This window comes from Cygnus atratus, chromosome 1 (genome assembly GCF_013377495.2).
Source record: "Cygnus atratus isolate AKBS03 ecotype Queensland, Australia chromosome 1, CAtr_DNAZoo_HiC_assembly, whole genome shotgun sequence".
Classification (NCBI taxonomy): Eukaryota; Metazoa; Chordata; class Aves; order Anseriformes; family Anatidae; genus Cygnus; species Cygnus atratus.
Window position 1 is genome coordinate 6,093,070 of NC_066362.1, and position 18,348 is coordinate 6,111,417.

The 18,348-nt window shown below is 41.4% G+C and overlaps 1 protein-coding gene across 13 annotated transcripts in view; it reads left to right on the forward strand.

Annotated features, from left to right (window-relative positions):
• CELF2 (CUGBP Elav-like family member 2) overlaps nt 1–18,348 on the forward strand; it is a 371,782-nt gene that overhangs the window by 234,261 nt on the left and 119,173 nt on the right. For 12 of the 13 annotated variants that reach the window (XM_050708247.1, XM_035549355.2, XM_035549356.2 and 9 more), the window contains one exon: nt 5,115–5,311. In XM_050708247.1, the coding sequence (XP_050564204.1) occupies nt 5,115–5,311 (197 nt within the window). Of the gene's footprint in view, nt 1–4,800; nt 4,952–5,114; nt 5,312–18,348 lie in introns of those variants that run through there. The other variant, XM_035549358.2, reaches the window with a different exon arrangement.

Sequence of the window (18,348 nt, forward strand, 5' to 3'; positions counted from 1 at the left end):
ACTGCCCTGTGAAAACACTGATGGGCCAGAAAGCTTCTGGATATTAACTTTTTTTCCCAAAAAAACACAGAGACCTGGTCATTTGTGGCTTAAAAATATAGAACGGCTTCTTTTTGTTTTATCTCGTTTTGTTTTGTCAGAGGTTCTGGCCCTCATTTTGCTGGCCGAAATCCAATTTAGGTAATTACATTCTGTGTCTCTAAATCCCAACCCCCTGCAGTTTCCAATGGGGTATGGTATTGTTCTACCCTTCCTGGCTGAAATTGTTGTGCGATAATGCTCCATGTCATTAAACAGCTGCCGTCTGTCACCTTACGATGAAGCCATTCCTCTCTAAACAATGTGTTTATAAAGCCCTTTTGGGTCCTTCCAGATAAAATTTGCTCGTAAGCCAGCAGTTACGATTTTCAAGCACGGTAAGGTGATGGTCGTTGTCTCTTCTGCCAGCGGTTGGAGTCTGTCGGAGTGGTGGTGTCCCCTCGGTCAGCTCGTGCGGTACCCTGGCAGCTCGGATGGAAATATCTGTTGCTGTAAAACCTTGATGTTTCCGTGCTAGGTTGGATTTAGTGGGCTTTACACTTGTAGCCTGTTCCTTAGCATGTTGTCGTTGTCGTTTTGGTGCTTAGGAATGAAATGTTCTTCCAGGGATGTGCTGTTTGGTCGCGTACCATCAGATGTGAAAAAGGCAAATCTCCAACAAAACAGCAAAGCCATTAAAGTAGGGTGAGGACTGCGAGAGGAATTGACCAAAACAGAAGAACGGGAAGTGTTCTGGACAGGATTACAAAGGGATTGAAAACACGGGTGTGATGCAAACCCATTCAGTCCCAATAAAAACAGGTTTTCAGCACCTGGCTTGACACCTAGTTTGTGAACGGGAGTGAGTTGGGATTAATGCCAAAGATCTTAACAGTGATGAATTTAAGAGGGTCCCTTTTGATCCAGACTTTGTTTCTGAAGCCTGCCTCTCTCTCTCAGTAGCGGTCAGGTCACTTTAGCAGCTTGGCCGTAATTACAGACATGAATGGGAGAGGCAGAGAAGGCATCCAGTGGGTTTTGCCGGGGCCCCTGCTTAAGCAGCAGCGATATTAAAACAATCTCTGGCTCCTCAAGGAGTGGCCCTGTCAACTTGCTGAAATGATGGAATGGTAGTTAGGTTATTAGACAGAAAATTGGCACAAATTGAGAGAGAGGATGCTCTGGCAGTGACCACAAGCAGCCAGCGACTCAGTGGCTTAATCTCTGCCCTCGGGCTGCTCTCTCCAATACAGATGACACCTTGTCAGCAAAGATGATGTGCTGGGTCACCCCAGAGTCCAATGGGCTAAATTGGCCACAGAGGGAAGGGTTGCTGCGTTGTAGAGACAGCAAGCCACATATAATCTAATTCTTATTCTTTTTTTTTTATATATATGTCATCATTTGGGTACTGACAGTAATTGTCAAGGGATTCTCTTCTCATTAGTGTCCCCTAGCCGCAGCTAGCTCTGTGCTCGTGCTTTCAAGAAGTAGTCCTGAGCTTTTGCAAGGATTGCTTTGGCTCCGCTCGGAAAGTTTCACCCATCGTTTCTCTTCTGTGTTGTTATTTCCTGGGTAAAGCGAGAGGAGAAGATGGGGAAGGAAGGAGTTGCTTCCTCTGAGAGCATTGCAGTGGCAGGGAGAAGTAACAAAACCCCTACGGTTGCTGGCGACTAAGAGGTCATAGTGTTGAGCAGCTCCTGCCAGCGGGTGAAGATGAAGGCTGGGGGAGGAGAACGGAACTCATCTCTAGCAGAGACTGGTTGGGAGGCGATCAAAAATATTGATTGGTTGGATTTTGCACTCACTTGAAGAAGCTCAGTGATAGCTGCACCGTCAGGCAGGTGTGCTTTATGTTTGCTGTTCCTTGAGTACACTGCAGATCTGTAAAATATATAAAATAATCTGATTTTTTTTCATTGTTATCTCCCTATTTTATCCACTTATTTGGTTTGTCCAAGTGGGCTGTAGTCATATAGCTACTGCCGGCGCTGGGTAAGGATGCTCCTGCAAGTATCATTGGTGTGACAGCACTGTTGCACTCCTTAAAACCCCAGTAGAGGTGGGAACCATTCCTCCGAGATGCTTGGTAGCCTTCGTTTGCACTGAAGTCAAAGGAAATGTAACTTAGCAAGGAGCCGGCTGTGCCCTCTCCACGGGTTCAACTTGTTTATCCCCAACCCAAAATGTTGGCAGCTCAGCTCTGCAGTAGGAAAGAATTATAGAGAAAAGTCTTAAGTTATGCTTGCTTTTTCCTAAATCTGCAGGAGTTAGCGGATTGGCAGAGCTGTCAGAGGATGGTGGAATTAAAGCTAGAGAAGTTTTAATGACTTGCCCAAGTTAATTCAGGCAGCGAGTGACACAGCCTGTCCCCTGGAGCGTTGTGTCACAGCACACGGTAGCCTACACCTGCAGTCAGGGTGTTTAACCATCTTTACCCAATAAAACATTTCAGGAATATGATCAATGTAATTCCACTTCAGCCCCACCGAAGTAAAGAAAGTGCGTAAGCGTTGTGTTGAATTAGAAGAGATCTAACCCGTGCCTGAACCTCAAGCTCAAAGCAGGAACTTGATGCTAATGGGGCAATTAACCTGAGTAAACAGTTAGAAGTGTTAGGTTTTGTGGTTTCCTCCAAATTGTCTTGTTAGTGATGGAAATTGTAGTGCTCTCGGTGGTAAAGGTGCTGCGGGTAAAGGAATAAGCAAAGGAATAAACCTGTTCTTTATTAAATATGACCTCTGCTGTAATTTAGGGCTAACATAGTAATTATGTGTGGATTTCTTGAGGAAGAGATCCAACAGAGAGACTAGATGAAGGGCGTAATTTGAAAAGGAACTCAATTCATTTTTTAATGTAAACAAAGCAGAGAATAAATGAAGTGAAAAGTGAAGCTGATTTCTGAAGGAAAATACTTGCCTGAGTACAGGACAAAGCCAGTGGCTGCACAGCTCAGCCTTGTCTTTGCAGGTCCAAAAGAGAGTGTGAGCATTTTCCGTGGCTATTTTAAGCTATGGGGCTGCAATTTTTCTTTTTCTTCCTGCTAGGAAGGTTGTTTAATGCACTGGGTTTTACATAAACACATAGGAAATCAAATGGCAGAGTGGTTTTTCCAGAGGTCTAAATGCCACATAGGTGCCTAGTACCCCCTGAAAGTCTTGAACATTGCTCCCATTGGGCATCACTCAAGTGAGTCAGGGTTTTTTTTGTCTCTTGGAGTTTGGGGTGGGGGTTATTTGGGGATTTTTTTTGTCTGTTAAGTATTAGGTATGTGTGGAAAATACAGCTTCTAATGCCTGGAGAAATCACGATGGCTGCATCGGTGTGCTTGGGACCTGTAGAGCATCTTCAAACAAAGAGCAAGCATAAAACAAGCGAGGGCATTTGTGCATGAAACACAATAGAAAAGGCTGGGCCAAATCCTTCAGTCTCTTATTCAGGCAAGGCTCCCAGTAGGTTCAATAGGAATTTTGTCTAATAAATGAGTGTGATAAATCCCATTCTCTGTTGATCAGCGTTAAAGACACTTCACAAGTGGCGATCCAGCTTCTTGTTGTTGGTTTAAAATCTGCCTTTAATATGATTTTCTCCTTCCTGCAGTGAGTAGGGAAAGTGCAAAAGTTAATATAGGCATATTAATATGTTCAGGTGTGTTGTTCTTTCAAGGAGATGAAGCATGGAAGACTAAATAATTTGTCTTTGCACGTTACAGCTGTGATGACACAAAGATGTTTTTTTCTTGCCATTCTTATATTTCCTTTTTTCACATATGTAATATTATTTGGGTGTGGTCGTACAGGTTTGGGGTTCTTCAAGCCCTCCTGTGGGCACTCGCCCTGACCAATTGTCAAACGGAGAACTTGTAATTAAAGCCGAGTTTTTTTCATAGTGGCAGGTGGCTCCGAGATGCCTGAAGTTTGGGATGATCAGCGTTCAGCATTGCTGCACGCACGCCTTCTTACCCCTTTCCCCGGTGGGAAGATGGGAGGAACACTCTGAAAGTCACATCTCATTAGCGTTCTTTCTTGAAATTTAAGCATCAAAAAACTATTATCATTACAGAATCTCTAGCCAAAGAATTAATTGCAATGGTTGCCCTTAATAATCAATACTGGCACAAGGGTTTTTTAATTTATTTTTTAATTCAGTGTTCCTGTTCAGTATTTAAAATCTTTTCCTTAGAAAAGTACAACTCTTCCTAAATCATAGTATGTCATATGTCTCACAGAGCAGGAGTTTTTTGGTTAAGTGCTTTTCCCCAGCAAAAGTGTCGAGTTGTTTTGAACTTAGATGGACATCTGGAGATCAGATAGGGTAGAAATTTACGGGGTGTGAAAAATTTCAAACACTTAATGTCCTTTTCATGGAGAAAAACTTTTTGAAGCAGCATTTTAGTTCTCGGAGTGAAGTAGGCAATCTTGCCACTGCTTTCTCCTTTTGAATTGTGCATTTTTTGTGTGCCAGGGTGCAATAAACAATGTGCTTTGGACTGGCACTCTGCAGACTGCTTTTCCTTTTTAAAGAGCGTAGGCAACTAATCGGCAGCGACCAGCCGCATAGCTGGAGTGTTTTCCATTCTAGGCAATATCATACTAATTTGATGCACACATGGATGCTTCACACAATCTGCAAATTCATCGCTGGCATCTTGCATTAGTCATCTGACAGATTGCCAAGTGTTTCATATTCCTTTCATGTGACTTTATTACAAAACACGCACACACACACCAGCACTGTCTTATTTCTGCCAGTAGCCAGTTTAGTGAGAATTCACTGCAGTTCTGTTTACAACAGCCATGGAGAGAAATCTGCACTTCCTTGCAACTCTCCTCCACTTCAAAATGCAAAAGTACCAGTCTGCATTGTGCAGCTCTCTTCTTATATAATGACATTAAGCAGCAGCCTGCAGAGAAAACCAGACTCAATGAAAAATGTAATCGCGTTGTTTTTTGTTCATAATACTTATGCTATTAATTAAATAGCAATTTTTTTTTCTGCTGTGTGCCAATTGACATCATCTTCTGCATCTAGTGCACATGAAAACTGCGTAGTCTCCTAACTTGCGTTTTCTTTTCATCTCCTTTTCCACTTTCTAGTAACGGCACAGCTAACAAGATGAATGGAGCTTTGGATCATTCAGACCAACCAGACCCAGATGCCATTAAGATGTTTGTTGGACAGATTCCCCGTTCATGGTCGGAAAAAGAGTTAAAAGAACTTTTTGAGCCTTACGGAGCTGTCTACCAGATTAATGTTCTCCGAGACAGAAGTCAGAACCCTCCCCAAAGTAAAGGTACAGTAGTTGTACTTTGTTTGCTTTCAGGGATTTTTTTTTTTCAATGCTCTCACTTTGTTTTAGGATTTCCAGAGAGGTTTGTATCCGGGCTGTTTTGAAGCATACTGTGTCGAGCTATGCAGCAGTCCTAAGAGGAGAGAACTCCTGAATACCTATCGATTACTGTCTTCCTCTTCTTCTTAAATTGCGGTTTAAATATCTGTTATCTGGAAGCGAGAATTCCAACTGTGCAAAAAATAACAAAAGATTGCCGTCCCTGTTTAAATTATTATTGCCAAGAGACATGGAAACCTGAACGGTCACTTTCTCAGGATTAGCTCATGAAAAATATAATTTTCTACTTCCTTTCATTTCCTCTCTTTGCACCCCAGGTGGGAATAATTTTCAGGATACAGAAGGGGAGAAAGGGTAGCAGTGGGCTCTTGCTACATCATTGCTCCAGAGGCACCAAAAATTAAAAAACAGTCACCCTGCCCTTTTGTGAAAATTTGATTTCTTTTTTTTTTTTTTTTTTGCAGTCATATTAAAGGATTGATTTTTGGCACTAGTGTTTTTCTAAAAGAAAAGGCTTTTTTTTTTCTTTCTGCATTTTTTCACTCACATATAAAGTATTTGTCCTTTGCTTTCTTTAACTGTATGTCGATGCATATTTAGGCATGTGACAATTTTGTGTACTATAGTTATGTAAGTATAGCATAGGCTTACACGTAAACTTAAAGTGAATATTTTGTTTCACACAATGCTTTTTCTCTCTACATAGTATACTTCCATTTACACTGAGATTTTCAAGTTTCGTGTATTAAATTATTGCTAGCATTGCAAATAATTAGCACAGCTCAGAGGTACAGCCAGCTGTGCATGCGTTGTGAGATTACTCAGTAGTTATTCATTCTTAGTCCTCTCCTACCACTGCTTCTAAAAACCTTTATGGAGAATATCATAAAACGATTTTGTGGGCTAGCAGCTCGCTACCAGTGCAAAGCAGCACTCCTGAGGTTTCCAGTTCAGCAAGAGGCGATTGCTGTCGCATGCAGCACGCAGCACAGCTCGGGTGCTCCTGCACTTTTGCGCAAAGCACTGCCCAGACTCAGCATTTCCTCCTTGTCCCAGTACGTGGCTGAGGATCTTCTCGGTGGTCTCCTCTTTGCTGCCCCAATTTAAGGGTTCTCGTGCTTTGAGTGATATTTGGTTTGCCTATGTGTGTCACTTCTGGTTAAAGGGACGTTTTTTTTTTTATCTTGGCTTCACACCAGCATCAGGGAAGGGCTTCATGTTACCATACCTTGCTGCTTACCAAGTTCCGTATCAGACTACTCTCTCCCACCAGTACTACAGAAGCAGAAGGTATTTTGTGTTGCAGTGTTTCAATGCAGTTCTGCTTTCAGCTCCCTCCATTCCCTAGAATTGATGTAGCTGAGCATGCAGACCCCTGCTACGTTAGCACAGCGCCCTCATCAAGTGTCTTTTTATTGTAATGCTGGATAGAAGACCGTATTAAGAGGTCAGGCAACTGGATTTTCAGCAGTCCAGGCTGCTATGGATGAGCAAACTCCTACTTAGTTTAAACCACTAAAATGATGAACTTTGAGACTCGCCCATTTAGAAAGAACTGATTCCTGGGCCACAGAAATGCCTTCCCACTAAGCAGTAAATGAAGTGGGAATGATACTGTGGTTAGACAGAAGAAAGTCATTGATTGCCGTTTCTGTGGTGTTTCCCATTACATTGTACCTGTCTGTCAGGCAGCTGGAAGGCATAAGGGTTAAACACAGGTCATGCAAACCATTGTAGACTAATTATGAAGGCTTGTAGTCCCCATATTCTATATTCATTTTGAAAGGTGGGTATGGGTTGTTTTGTTGTTGTTTTGGTATTTTTTTTGCTTAGACTCTTTTCAGCTACTCTGAGATGATGCTTTTATGTCAGTTCAGACATTATATGTTTTAATGAGCAAATGAAATTAATCCTCAAGAAAGACAGAATAACCTTCAGACTTATATTTCCCTGACACAGCAGTGAGCTCCTCCGGTGGTCAGCCTTTCCTGTGGAAGCTCTGGAGCAGTGTGTCTCCACGCTGGCTCTGTCCTTCCTCCTGGCTGAGGCTGCCAGCAAGGTTGCCAGATATAGAAACCTCTTGAGTTTCATGTGGGTATCTCTTGACTAGGAACGATTTATATTTTCTTAATCCAGTAGCACAAAGGATTCTGTGTGAGAGATTAAGATTCTGTTATAAACCAAAAAAAATGGCCTGAAAAATGTCTGATAGTCTTTTTGTCGTCACAGTGCATGAGAAATGCATCACCTATGCCATGTAAAAGGGTTTTAAAATGAAGCTGAGTTTTGATTTTTTTTTAGGGGCTGTGGGTGAATTCCATGCCCTCCTACTGTGCAAACAGCCACACGAAACAACCTTTTCTATTTTACTTGAGGTGGGTGGATTCGGGTAATCCAAAGCAGCTTCCTGCACCCTGTCTCTGCATCACCTCCAGCTGTGGAACAGTGTGTCAAGGGGATGCTGGGTCAGGGTGGCAGTGGAAAAGTCTTTCTCCCATTTCATTGCATGGCCATTGTTGTGTGTCATGCCAGACATTCACAGGCTGATATCACTCAGATTTTTTTTTTCTTAATATTCTTGAAGCCATGAATTACAACAATGAAAATGCAAGTCAGTGTTACTATGCCACGCCGGGCTGGTCCTTTTCTTTGAAGAAAGGCATTTTGATTTTCGAAAGATTTCTCTCGTACCAGATGAGGGCTGTGTATTTCTGTTACCTTGGCCAAGGGGACTTCTCCAGTTTGCACAGGCTTTTTCTCTGATGAGCTGTTTATGAAGCTGCAATCTGAGTCTCTCCCGATTCTGTCAAAAATAACCATCGGCTGCTTCTCTCTCTCCCGCTGTTATTAAGGCTGCCTTTCATACCCTCCAACGACAGACAGCCTACTTCATTTCTTTCCTACTTGTACTATTTGCCAGCTCCGCAAAGTTGAAGCTGGAGGAAGAGGAGGAAGAGAGGTAGAAAGCCAACTTTTACTCATTTTGGAAAAAAATAGAGAAAAGCCACACTACTTCCACAGAAATACCGCTGCTGTGCAGCTTCGTTAATTGGATCTTATACCACAGAAATGGCTGCATTTCAATGGGTGATGGTCAAATATCCTCCTTAAGTAAGAAACTCCTCTTGCTTTCCAGAGCCTGCAGTTCTCTGGTTCTTTTTGAATGTGTGAAAGAGCTCAGCAAAGTAATTTGACTTTATGTGTTTATCCCCTGTTGTTTTGTAAGACTTTTTCCTCTTTCTACAGCAAGAGAAATCCAGGGGATTAGGTAAACTAAATACACACACACAAAAAAAATTGGCAGGAAATCTTGCAGCAATGAAATAAATGGCACTTTCAGCTTCTGAGGACTAAGGCGATTCAAAGTCTCGGCAGATCAGCTGTCTCTGTTCCCAGTCCAGCTTGCTCCCTTTGTATAATTTATTCTGGGTGGATAGATGACTTTTTCAGGGTAGTTATTAAAAAGAGCTTCTGTAAGACCTCAAATGCAGCAAGCTCGATGCGAAAGCAGAATCCAGTGCCACCAAGGTTTCTCCCCTTCCCCGCTGCTTTCATAAGCTGGAAACATTTCCCTTACTGCTTTTCTTTCGGAGTTGCAGTGCTGAAGCAGGCAGATGGCACAGGGCTCCTTTTCCCCTCTGAGATGCAGCAGAAGTGTCTCAGGTCAGAGCTGTGATGTCGTTTTTGTACCTTGCCTCTGTTTCCACACCTGTTAATTCTTGCAGGGATCGAGGACCCCGGAACTAGCCGCATGAGGCCGAGCCTGCTCGTGCAGCAATCTCACGCCAGAAAGCAGAGGAAAGGCACCAAGAAACAACTGCCTCCCTCTTTCCTCGTAGCCTTTCACAGACCTTTTATCAGATCAGGGGGAGGATGCTGAGTGAACAAGGATGTGCTGTAGTTAAAGGCCAGTGTTTATTATTATACTATTTAACATGGTAATTTAAGTCTACCGGGAAACGAGCAGAGGAATCTGGTAATGAGGCGTTCATCTGCTCCATCCAGGCGAGACAGGATGGGCAAGGCACATCAGAGGCAGAAGTCATCTGGCTGTTTTGGGTACCAGCTTGGCTACAGGTTAGCCCTTCAGAAATCCTCCTGCACTTGCAGCAGGAGGAACAGCTCCCCAGCTCCAACAGACCCCTGGCCCCTGTTCAGTGCCCTGTTCTCAGTTGGAGCAGGAGGAAACGGGGGGAATCGGGCAGTCCTGCATGGGACCAGAGCAGTGACACTCAGCTTGGCACACAAACCCACCCTGACCATACCAAATAGCAGCAAAGGCATTAACCAACTGCTTCTTGCCTGCCCTTGCGTCACCACTCAGCGGATTGCACTGTGTCTTTGCTCCGAGAAGTAATTTCAATGCATTGTGTTTTGCAAAACTGTTTTAAAAGTTCCCTTCAGCCAGCGCTGCGGAAGTCAGGGTTTTTCCACACATTTTCCACTGACTTGCTTTGAGTTTTTAATGCTCTCACAGGTTCCCCATGATTGTTGTTTAGCTTTTGCAATCTGATGATTGTGTCCCAAGCACGTATGCTGTCAAATCTGCAGGACTGGGGCCTGCAGCCTTTATGCATGCATGTTTTAGACTAAGTTTTAGTGATCACAGCTGAGCGATCTTCTGTTATAAACTTGGGCTTGAAGTCTTTCATGCAGTAGATGAAAAACTGCTTTTTTTTAGCAGGTGCCATGTACAACGTATAAAGTATCGCGCAACAAAGACTGGCAAAAGCCAGACGCTGCTGTTAGGTGCAAGTACAACAGGGAGGGAGAGCAAGTGATAAAGTGGAGTTTTCAACTTTTCAGTTTCTTACCTTGGGGTGTTGAAATTTAAACCTTAAAGAGACTTAATTCTAGAATTTTATATGGGTCATAAGTAGCATTATGAAATATGTTGTAGATGTGAGCTGATTTTTATAAAAAGTAATTTTTATTCGACAAATCTACCGGAGTTTTCGAGAGGTTTTTCTGAAAGTGGACAGGTGTGAAATTGTGTATATAATCAAGCTGGATTTCCCAGGGGCATTTCACACAGTGTCACACGGGAGACTAATACATACGGCTGCTGGTGAAGCAGAGAAGGGCCCATTTTCAAACAGAGAAAGGAGCTGGTTAGATGATCGAGGGCAGATTAGAATGGGGAAAGGTTACGGGCCAGGGGAAAAAAAGGGGCTGATGATTGGAGAACCACAGGGACTGGTATTGGAGATCGATACTTTTTCACTCTCTATGTAAATGGCTTTGACAGAGAGAACCACTAAGTTGTTATCCAACTTTTTGGATCATGCAGAAGGGGCTGGATGGGGGAGAAGCCACCTGATAACCTGGAGCAAACAATCCAATACAAAGGGACTCAGCTGGGTAAAACGAACCATGAGCAAGAGTAAATTTGAGTTTTGAGCGAACACGGGTGTTGAATGAGTATATTTTTCAAAGATTCAGGAGCAGGAGCAGGTTTGAAGAGTGCACATATCATAAAAGGACTAACATGATGTTTTGTATCCATGTGGTCAAAAAGGCACTGAAAATGCGAAGCTATATAAATGGGACCATTGAATACAGCTTTCAAGGAAATACCGTACCATTTAAAGAAGGATTTTTTTGATCATGTTTTAAACTACAGTTACCAATATTTAGCATCATTCTATAGAAAAGGGCAGAGGTCCAGAGAAGAGCAGCGTGATTTTGTATGAAGTCGGGAAGGGTTAAGCTACGGTGAAAGGTCTAAGAAGGTTAACTTGTAAAGGGCTTCAAGCATTGACTTACAAGAAAGCTAAAAGGAGAAAATCTGTGGAAGAATACAGGACTGTACCTTGGTTTGGAAAGAAAAAGTTATAAGGGGATATGATTGAAGTTTCTGGAGCGTGTTGAAGTGCATTCCGATGGCAGGAATACATCAGCTCTTTCAATTAGTATTGAACCCCAGGACTGCACAGCATAGACTTAAGATTGAGAAACAGCAGGCCAAAAGGAAAAAAGAAAAAAAACTTCTTAAGTCAAGCTTTCTTCTTCCACATGCAGAGTAGAGAATGGTCTTCCAGAAGCAGCACTTATAAGGAAAGTTCCTGAAGAAACTTTTCCCTTTCTTGCTTCCATTTCGTATTTCAAAAGTGTGCCTGGAGCTGTATGGAACATGACTGCTCCCTACATCCCAGCACCGTTTCACCCCATAAGCAGGACAGGCTGCCTGGGCTGCGTGACAGTGGCTTATCTATGCCCACCTGGAAGAGGGTCTGCGATTTCTGGTGACCCCTGGTATTTTTGGATGGCTTTGAATAGAGGGAGCAGATGAGGATAACGTCCCATGGCATGCTTGACTGCAAACCTGTTCTCCACATAAATCATTCTCACTGTATGTTCCCATCATTGACTACGGCAAGAAAGTCAGCCACTTTTAGTACCAAAAAGTATCCCAGCAAAGCAAAGCCCATCTAGTCAGCCTGTGCAGAAGTACTGGAGGGTTTTTGTGCACATACTGTAACAGGACTGGCGGGGTTGTGCTTGCAAAACAGGAAAAGTAGAGGAAGTTGGGGGGATTGGGTAGAGCATGTGGTTTTGGTTGTGATATTTAAAGAAGAAGACAGAACATAAAACCTTGCTTACCCTTGTTTGTCAAGTTCCTATATACAGCACGTGAATGACTGGAGCCCTACAGAATTAAACTTTATTTTTAGGCATCATTTATCTTCCTGTTTTTGTAGTATTTATCACAGTAGGAGCTTGGTCCAGAAGTGAGGACTCTAGGTGTTGGTGTAAGAAATTAATAAAAATAACACATCTCTAAGGGATTAAAGTAGATTGCTTTGGGGCTCGTCGGTTGTACAGTTTTGTTGCAGCTTAACTATGATTTACAACTGTATATGAATTTTCAAAATTAAGTTAAAACTGCATAAACACACTGTTAATTAAATCTATGCTGAAAAAAGTGCATAAACCTGAATAAACTACATGAATCAGTTTAGTTAAATTGATAGAAAACCCATACGCAGATGAGCCCTTAAAAGAGTAGGACTTCATAATCAATTGTGGTTTTCTTAATAGACCTCTAATGTTCCTATCTGATAAACACTTGGGGAAAAGGCACGCTAAGTAAAAGGATGCTTGAGTTTCAATTCAAGCATGAAATAAATCCAAGCACTTTCCAGATACCTTTGAAAATGCCAGGAACACAGCTGAAAATATGTGTTCAATTTTTCTGATTCTTCAGGATAAACAAAAAAATAAGTAAATAAAAGCTGAAAAGAAAGGTTGTGTCTGATTGTCTTTTAATTATTTTAAAAAACAATTTAAGGCTAATGATTGAGAACTGAGGGGCTTAAATAATAGTGTCTGTTTTTAACACAAAGCTGGAAAATAATATATTGTACAGTAGCTAGAAAAGGCAGGCAAATCTTTGTTATAATGTTAACTTCTTTAGCACACCATACAGCATTTACATACAGAATATTTTAGAACTTCACAAAAAAATCCCAAATGTTTTTAAAATATAAATGGGTAATCTGTTTTTAGTAATGCCGTCATTACATCAGAAAGAACACATAGGGAGGCAGTAAAACAGCCTGAACTTTCAATAAAATTGAAAAAAACAGCTAATCAAATTTCATTGTTGAATCTGAATAATATGCCAAACCTCTCTCTCACAAATACATAATCTCAAAGGCAAAAATTGTAGTGCATGGAGAAAATCTAAGTCAAGTCATGCACGTACTTGCACACAGGAATTAATCAATGGATATAATACCCAGACATAAAATCACATACGTGTTTAAATATTTTCCAGATTGGTGCCTACATTTAAAATATGTACCTCTGCAATAATGCAAGACAATGTCAGGTTGAGATTTATGGTATCCAGTTTCTTCAGTTGCATGTTAAAGCTCACATCAATGAGTTTCAATCCTTTTATGACATTGTTGTGGCACTGAAATTCTTTCCCGTTCCAATTTTCTATTAAATAAATAAACATATAATATTTATCTGCTTACCACATGAAACATGATGTGTGTTTTGTTAAAGAACAATGCTTTCCAACAAAACCCTCCCCTTGTTTTAAATTGTTTCTAATTCTATACAATTCTAATGTTTGCACCATTTGCTCATGACATAGTAGGAGGTTTTTGCAAAGGATTTGAGGATGAGTCTGAAATCTTCATATGCTTTGGCATGGAGCTCAAAGGAAGAAAGCATTTGACAACTGAGCAGTGTTAAAAATGAAGTGTGATTGTGGAGTAGCCTTATGAGCATGCCTTTCAGCTGCACTGCAGCTTCCAAGTCTCGCATTTCCATCTCATTGCTTTCTTATTCTGCTCCTGTCACCCCCCTAAAAATCACACACAAGTGCACATCCACACGTATGCACAAATAAATAAAAACCTAAAATTTAAACCCATAATGTGAAAAGTTTTGCTCGTGAAAAGATGGAACAGCAGACTCTAGAACAGGAGGAATTCCTCTGTCACTGCTGAGATGGTGTGAGAGCCACTTAAATATTACAATGATGGGTCACAGTAAAAAGCTGAAGACCATGTAAAATGTTTTAGTATAAACATGCCATCAATTTTCCTCATCCTTTACATGAATTTCAAACCATAGGAGAGCCTTGAGAGGATGTCTGTTATTTTTTATTATTTTGAAATGTGTTACAAAATGAATGTACGTGTAGAATTTGCAGTGTCAATTAAATTCTGGTTTATTACTCCCAAATTGACTGCACTGGACCTTGCCACCCTGTGCTTTCAGCTGGGGCAGGATGGAGAAAGGACAGTCCAGAGCTGGTAGGACCCATGACCTGCTTCGTGTCAGACTTCTGTGGCACGAATGCCAGGAAAGGCTGGGCAGTGCCAGCTGTAGTATTACTGGGTTTTTCAGACATCTGCCCATTCCATAGTGCACTGTAAGCATCAGCATATTATTTCAAAAGACTAGCAAATAAATCCCTAAGGATCAAGCCTGTTAGTGACTTGTAAACCAGGTTTGAGCTTAACTCAAGCCAGTGAGCTACGGGTGGAAGGCTGAATATGCCATATAAATCTCCTGCTCTGTCTACCTCAGTGAAAAAGGCATTTTCAGGAATCTGTGTCTTTCTAATTACTTATAAAAACACTCTGAGAAAAGCTAGTGAATAAATTAAATTTGAATGTTTCCAGTGGATCTTTTCAGGTTTTCACTGAACTTAATTACTGTCTAATCTAAGCCCATGAGTATGCAGTTTTAAGTGGGACGTTAGACTTTCACACTGCAGATTAAACTCTGTGGTGCATAAATTTGTTATTTTTGGAGGAAAAAAACTTCAGTGTCTACTACCTCGTGGTTTTCATTTAAAATAATGACTGTGTCCAAGTCATGCATTCTTTCAGAAGAATAAGATGAGCTGTAAAGAGGTGGGAGATTTTTTTATAATAAACCGTGTCTCTTATTTGCCTAACTGAACTGGGCAAATTTATGTTTCAAGCAACAATTAAACCGTCCTAGTAGCTCAAGATGTCATGCTTTCAATTGCAATTTTAGGGAGCTGTACTGCAATAGGGAGTAGATTAATGTAAGGTACTGCCTGCAACTTCGTGGCTCTAAGGATGAGCACCATAAGGAGCAGCACCACTGCTTCAGCTGCACTTCTCGAGTGTTTTGCAAAGGGAGACAAATATCATCACTCTGTTTTTACCAGCTGGCAAAAAAATAAGGTACAGAGGGCTGTGGGGACTTTTCCCCAAATTGTTGAGTGACTTGGAGCAGGCAGACAACAACATTCTGCTGTGCCTGAATCAAATCTGCTGCCTTCATTTTCAGTGCTCGAATCCCAGAGCTCCTTCGGCACAAAGATTTCGTTATGTTAGCAGTGCCCAGGTGAGCTCTGCATTGGTTTGGTCACATATTAAGCAGGTCTGGTGAGGACTGCTGTCAGAAAACGAGCGTGTAGCACACACACAGGTGCTGGCTCCGCTCTTCCCACATCCCCCTCAATTAAAACAATAGGCTTCCTTTTTTTGTTTGCAGATCATGGGATATAAAATCATTGTAGATTGAAAATGGACTGTATTAACCTGAGTAATTCGCTGGGGCTTCAGCTTCTATAGTGCAAAGTGGTGTGTTGTCTCTGGCTCAATTAGATTTTTCTGGGTGTCAATTTTAATTCACTTCACCAGCATGGGGGGGAGCTATCTGTGGAAAGGAAAATGTTGCTCATGACTGAGAGTGTCCTCTATCCGTGCTTGATTTACGAGTTTTCAAATACTTAGCTGTCCCATGTTCTCCCTTGACATCAGCTGGTACGTGCCGTAAGAGCTATACGAAATCCCTTGATGGTTCTTCATGCAGTAGGTGTTGCATTGGAGGAAGAGGATGGAAATTGGGAGAGTGAGATTATTCATTCCCTCTTTTTATGTAATACTGCATAAAGCAAGCTTTTGATGAGCCTTGATGACCAAATAGGCATGGTTATATCAAATGTCTCTTATCCTTACAAGCGTCCATGTGACCACACTTACAGAGGTGTAAAAACTAAGCAGGGTCTCCTTTTGCAGTACCAGAACTTAGGCACAGAGCTCTTAAGAGGAGGGTTTGTTGTAGAAAAGGGCCTGAAATTTTTACTGTGTATATGTGGGGCTTTCCAATATGCTTGCCTCCATCACACTCAGCAGTCTTCTCTTCCTCTCTCTGTACCTGTCCTTTGAATATTTCATGAAGCTCTCAAGACGGTATAGTTATGGATATTTGTGCACACTCAAGTCTTGCTTTGCTTTAGAGTTGAGGGTTTTTTTTGCTTTTTTTTTGGATTGTTTGGTTGTTTTATGGTGGTGTTTGTTGTTGTTTGTGTTGTTTTTTTTTGGACTGACACCAGCGTCCAGCTTTGTCAATCATTTCAGCTGCTTTCCAGTATATGAGGGGGAGTCATGCAGGAAAACACATGTGAATATGAGGGGCAGACCTGCAGGAAAGCACATGGGAGTGCCACCAACCCCCCTAACTGTTGTTTTGGCAATAGCTGGGTTCACGTCGGGACCTGGTAGCTTCTTCTCTGGTTCAGACAGGACGAGGTACCACAGCACAATGCTGGTGTGCCCCAGAGCTCTTAGTAATACCATTTCTTGTGCAAGAGGTAAATACGAAATTATCTCAATAACATACCCCTTCATCATTTTCAGAATTGAACAAAATGCTGTACTAAAATTCTGCTTTTAGAGTGTGTCATCTCCCAGCCCTTACATTCTCCACATTTCCAGGTGTTACCTTTCCTTTCCAGCCCTGAGCTGCTGGCGTGCCTTTCTGTGCTCTGTTAGTTGCTAGTTCTCATGCGGGTATTTATTGAGTTAAAAGGTGCGGTGTGAAAGTGGGGAATTATTATTATTATTATCATTATCATTATTATTTTAGATGTTGCAGTCTAAGTAGTTCAAAAAAATCTCACAACTAAAGGTCAGCACAGCTTATAGGTTTACACATGCACAGTACAAGTAACCTTCAGAAATTTCCTCATGACAAGATAAGTGCAGCAATTATATTTAAATGAGTGCAGGAGAAAATTTCACTGTAAACTACATTAGCTGGAGAGCGTATGCTGTAAGAGGATTTAATTGAATTAATGTTACTTACTATCAAATGCTCCATCTAGTGTATTGCCAGGTCTCCTTATTACTAAGAATAATATTTGGTTCATAAAGACCCCTGTTCAACTAAGCACACAGCCCTGACGACTTCAGCAAGTGATTAAAGTTGAAGCATATTCTGCACTGCATTGCTGAATAGGAATAAGCTTGAATGTAAGAACAAATAGCGGTGTATGTATAGGACATGTAATCACCCAGCCTTTTAAGAGGGCTGTTTATGGAGATTCCTGTTACAGATGGTTTTCCAAGTGTCTTAATGAGGTGTGATTTTTGGCATGAGCAAGTGGCCTTGCCAGTTCAAGCATAGCTGTCGTGGATGACGGCTACAGGAGTGACGACGAAAAGAAGCCCAGCATATATGTACATAAAAGAAGCCCATATGTATATGTACAAAAGAAGCCCAGTGTCTATGTACATCGGGAGTGGGTTGGGGTGGTCGACGTGGTCCCCCAGTAATGAGAGCAGGAACAGATCCGGATGGCGGAGGGGTTTTGTTCAGTAATGCTGCTGGTGTTTTTAATGCTGCTGTTAACGCAGGATTCTCACTCCTGCATTATACAAAGATGCCACGGTGACATCCAGGAGGGTATTTTGTGTGACTTCCTACATAAAAGCAGAAATGCAAATAAGCCGTGTTAACATATTCACATTATATAAACGGGAAGCTCAGACACATGGAAACACAGAGTGACATACCCAGAGAGGTGCTTCGAGCCAGTGATAAAGATATTCACAGTTTTCCTATGCTGCTCTTATGTTTTAACCATTAAGGAGAAAACATGATATACTGGATATTTTGGCCAAATATTTTCTAATGGCACAAATATTGAGATATGCATCTCCTTTATGTTTGATGTTATTTAATTTTCCTTTCATATGCACTCTAAAAAGTGAATACGTGAAATCTCAGAAAAAAATCTTTTATTCTCTGCTCATTCAGCAAAAAGAATAAAAATAGTTTTGAACCACTCTTCTATGCAAATCGGGAAACTGTGGAACAGTTTTCTAAAGCTACTTTATTTCTTGTTGGCCAAATCACATGGCAAAAGTCTTTATTAACCTACGCATCTTACATTCTACTGATGCACATTTCACTCCTGAACTTCACCCACCCCTGTTTATGCATGCAGTTGACATTCTGCTACAATCAGTAGGGCACATGCCATTCAAAGGAGTTACAATCTCCTCTTTGTTTTTGTGGTTTTTTTTTGTTGTTTTTTTTGTGCATGTGAAAAAAGTGTAATCGCCCATGTCAACTGATGTTCATTAAATTGAATTGTTTAGCTCTCTTAAAAAATCATTGATCTGTTTTTCCCCCATGAAAATATTCAACGTCTCTGTTCACAAAAGAGAAATCAGCATGTAAAGCAGGAGAAT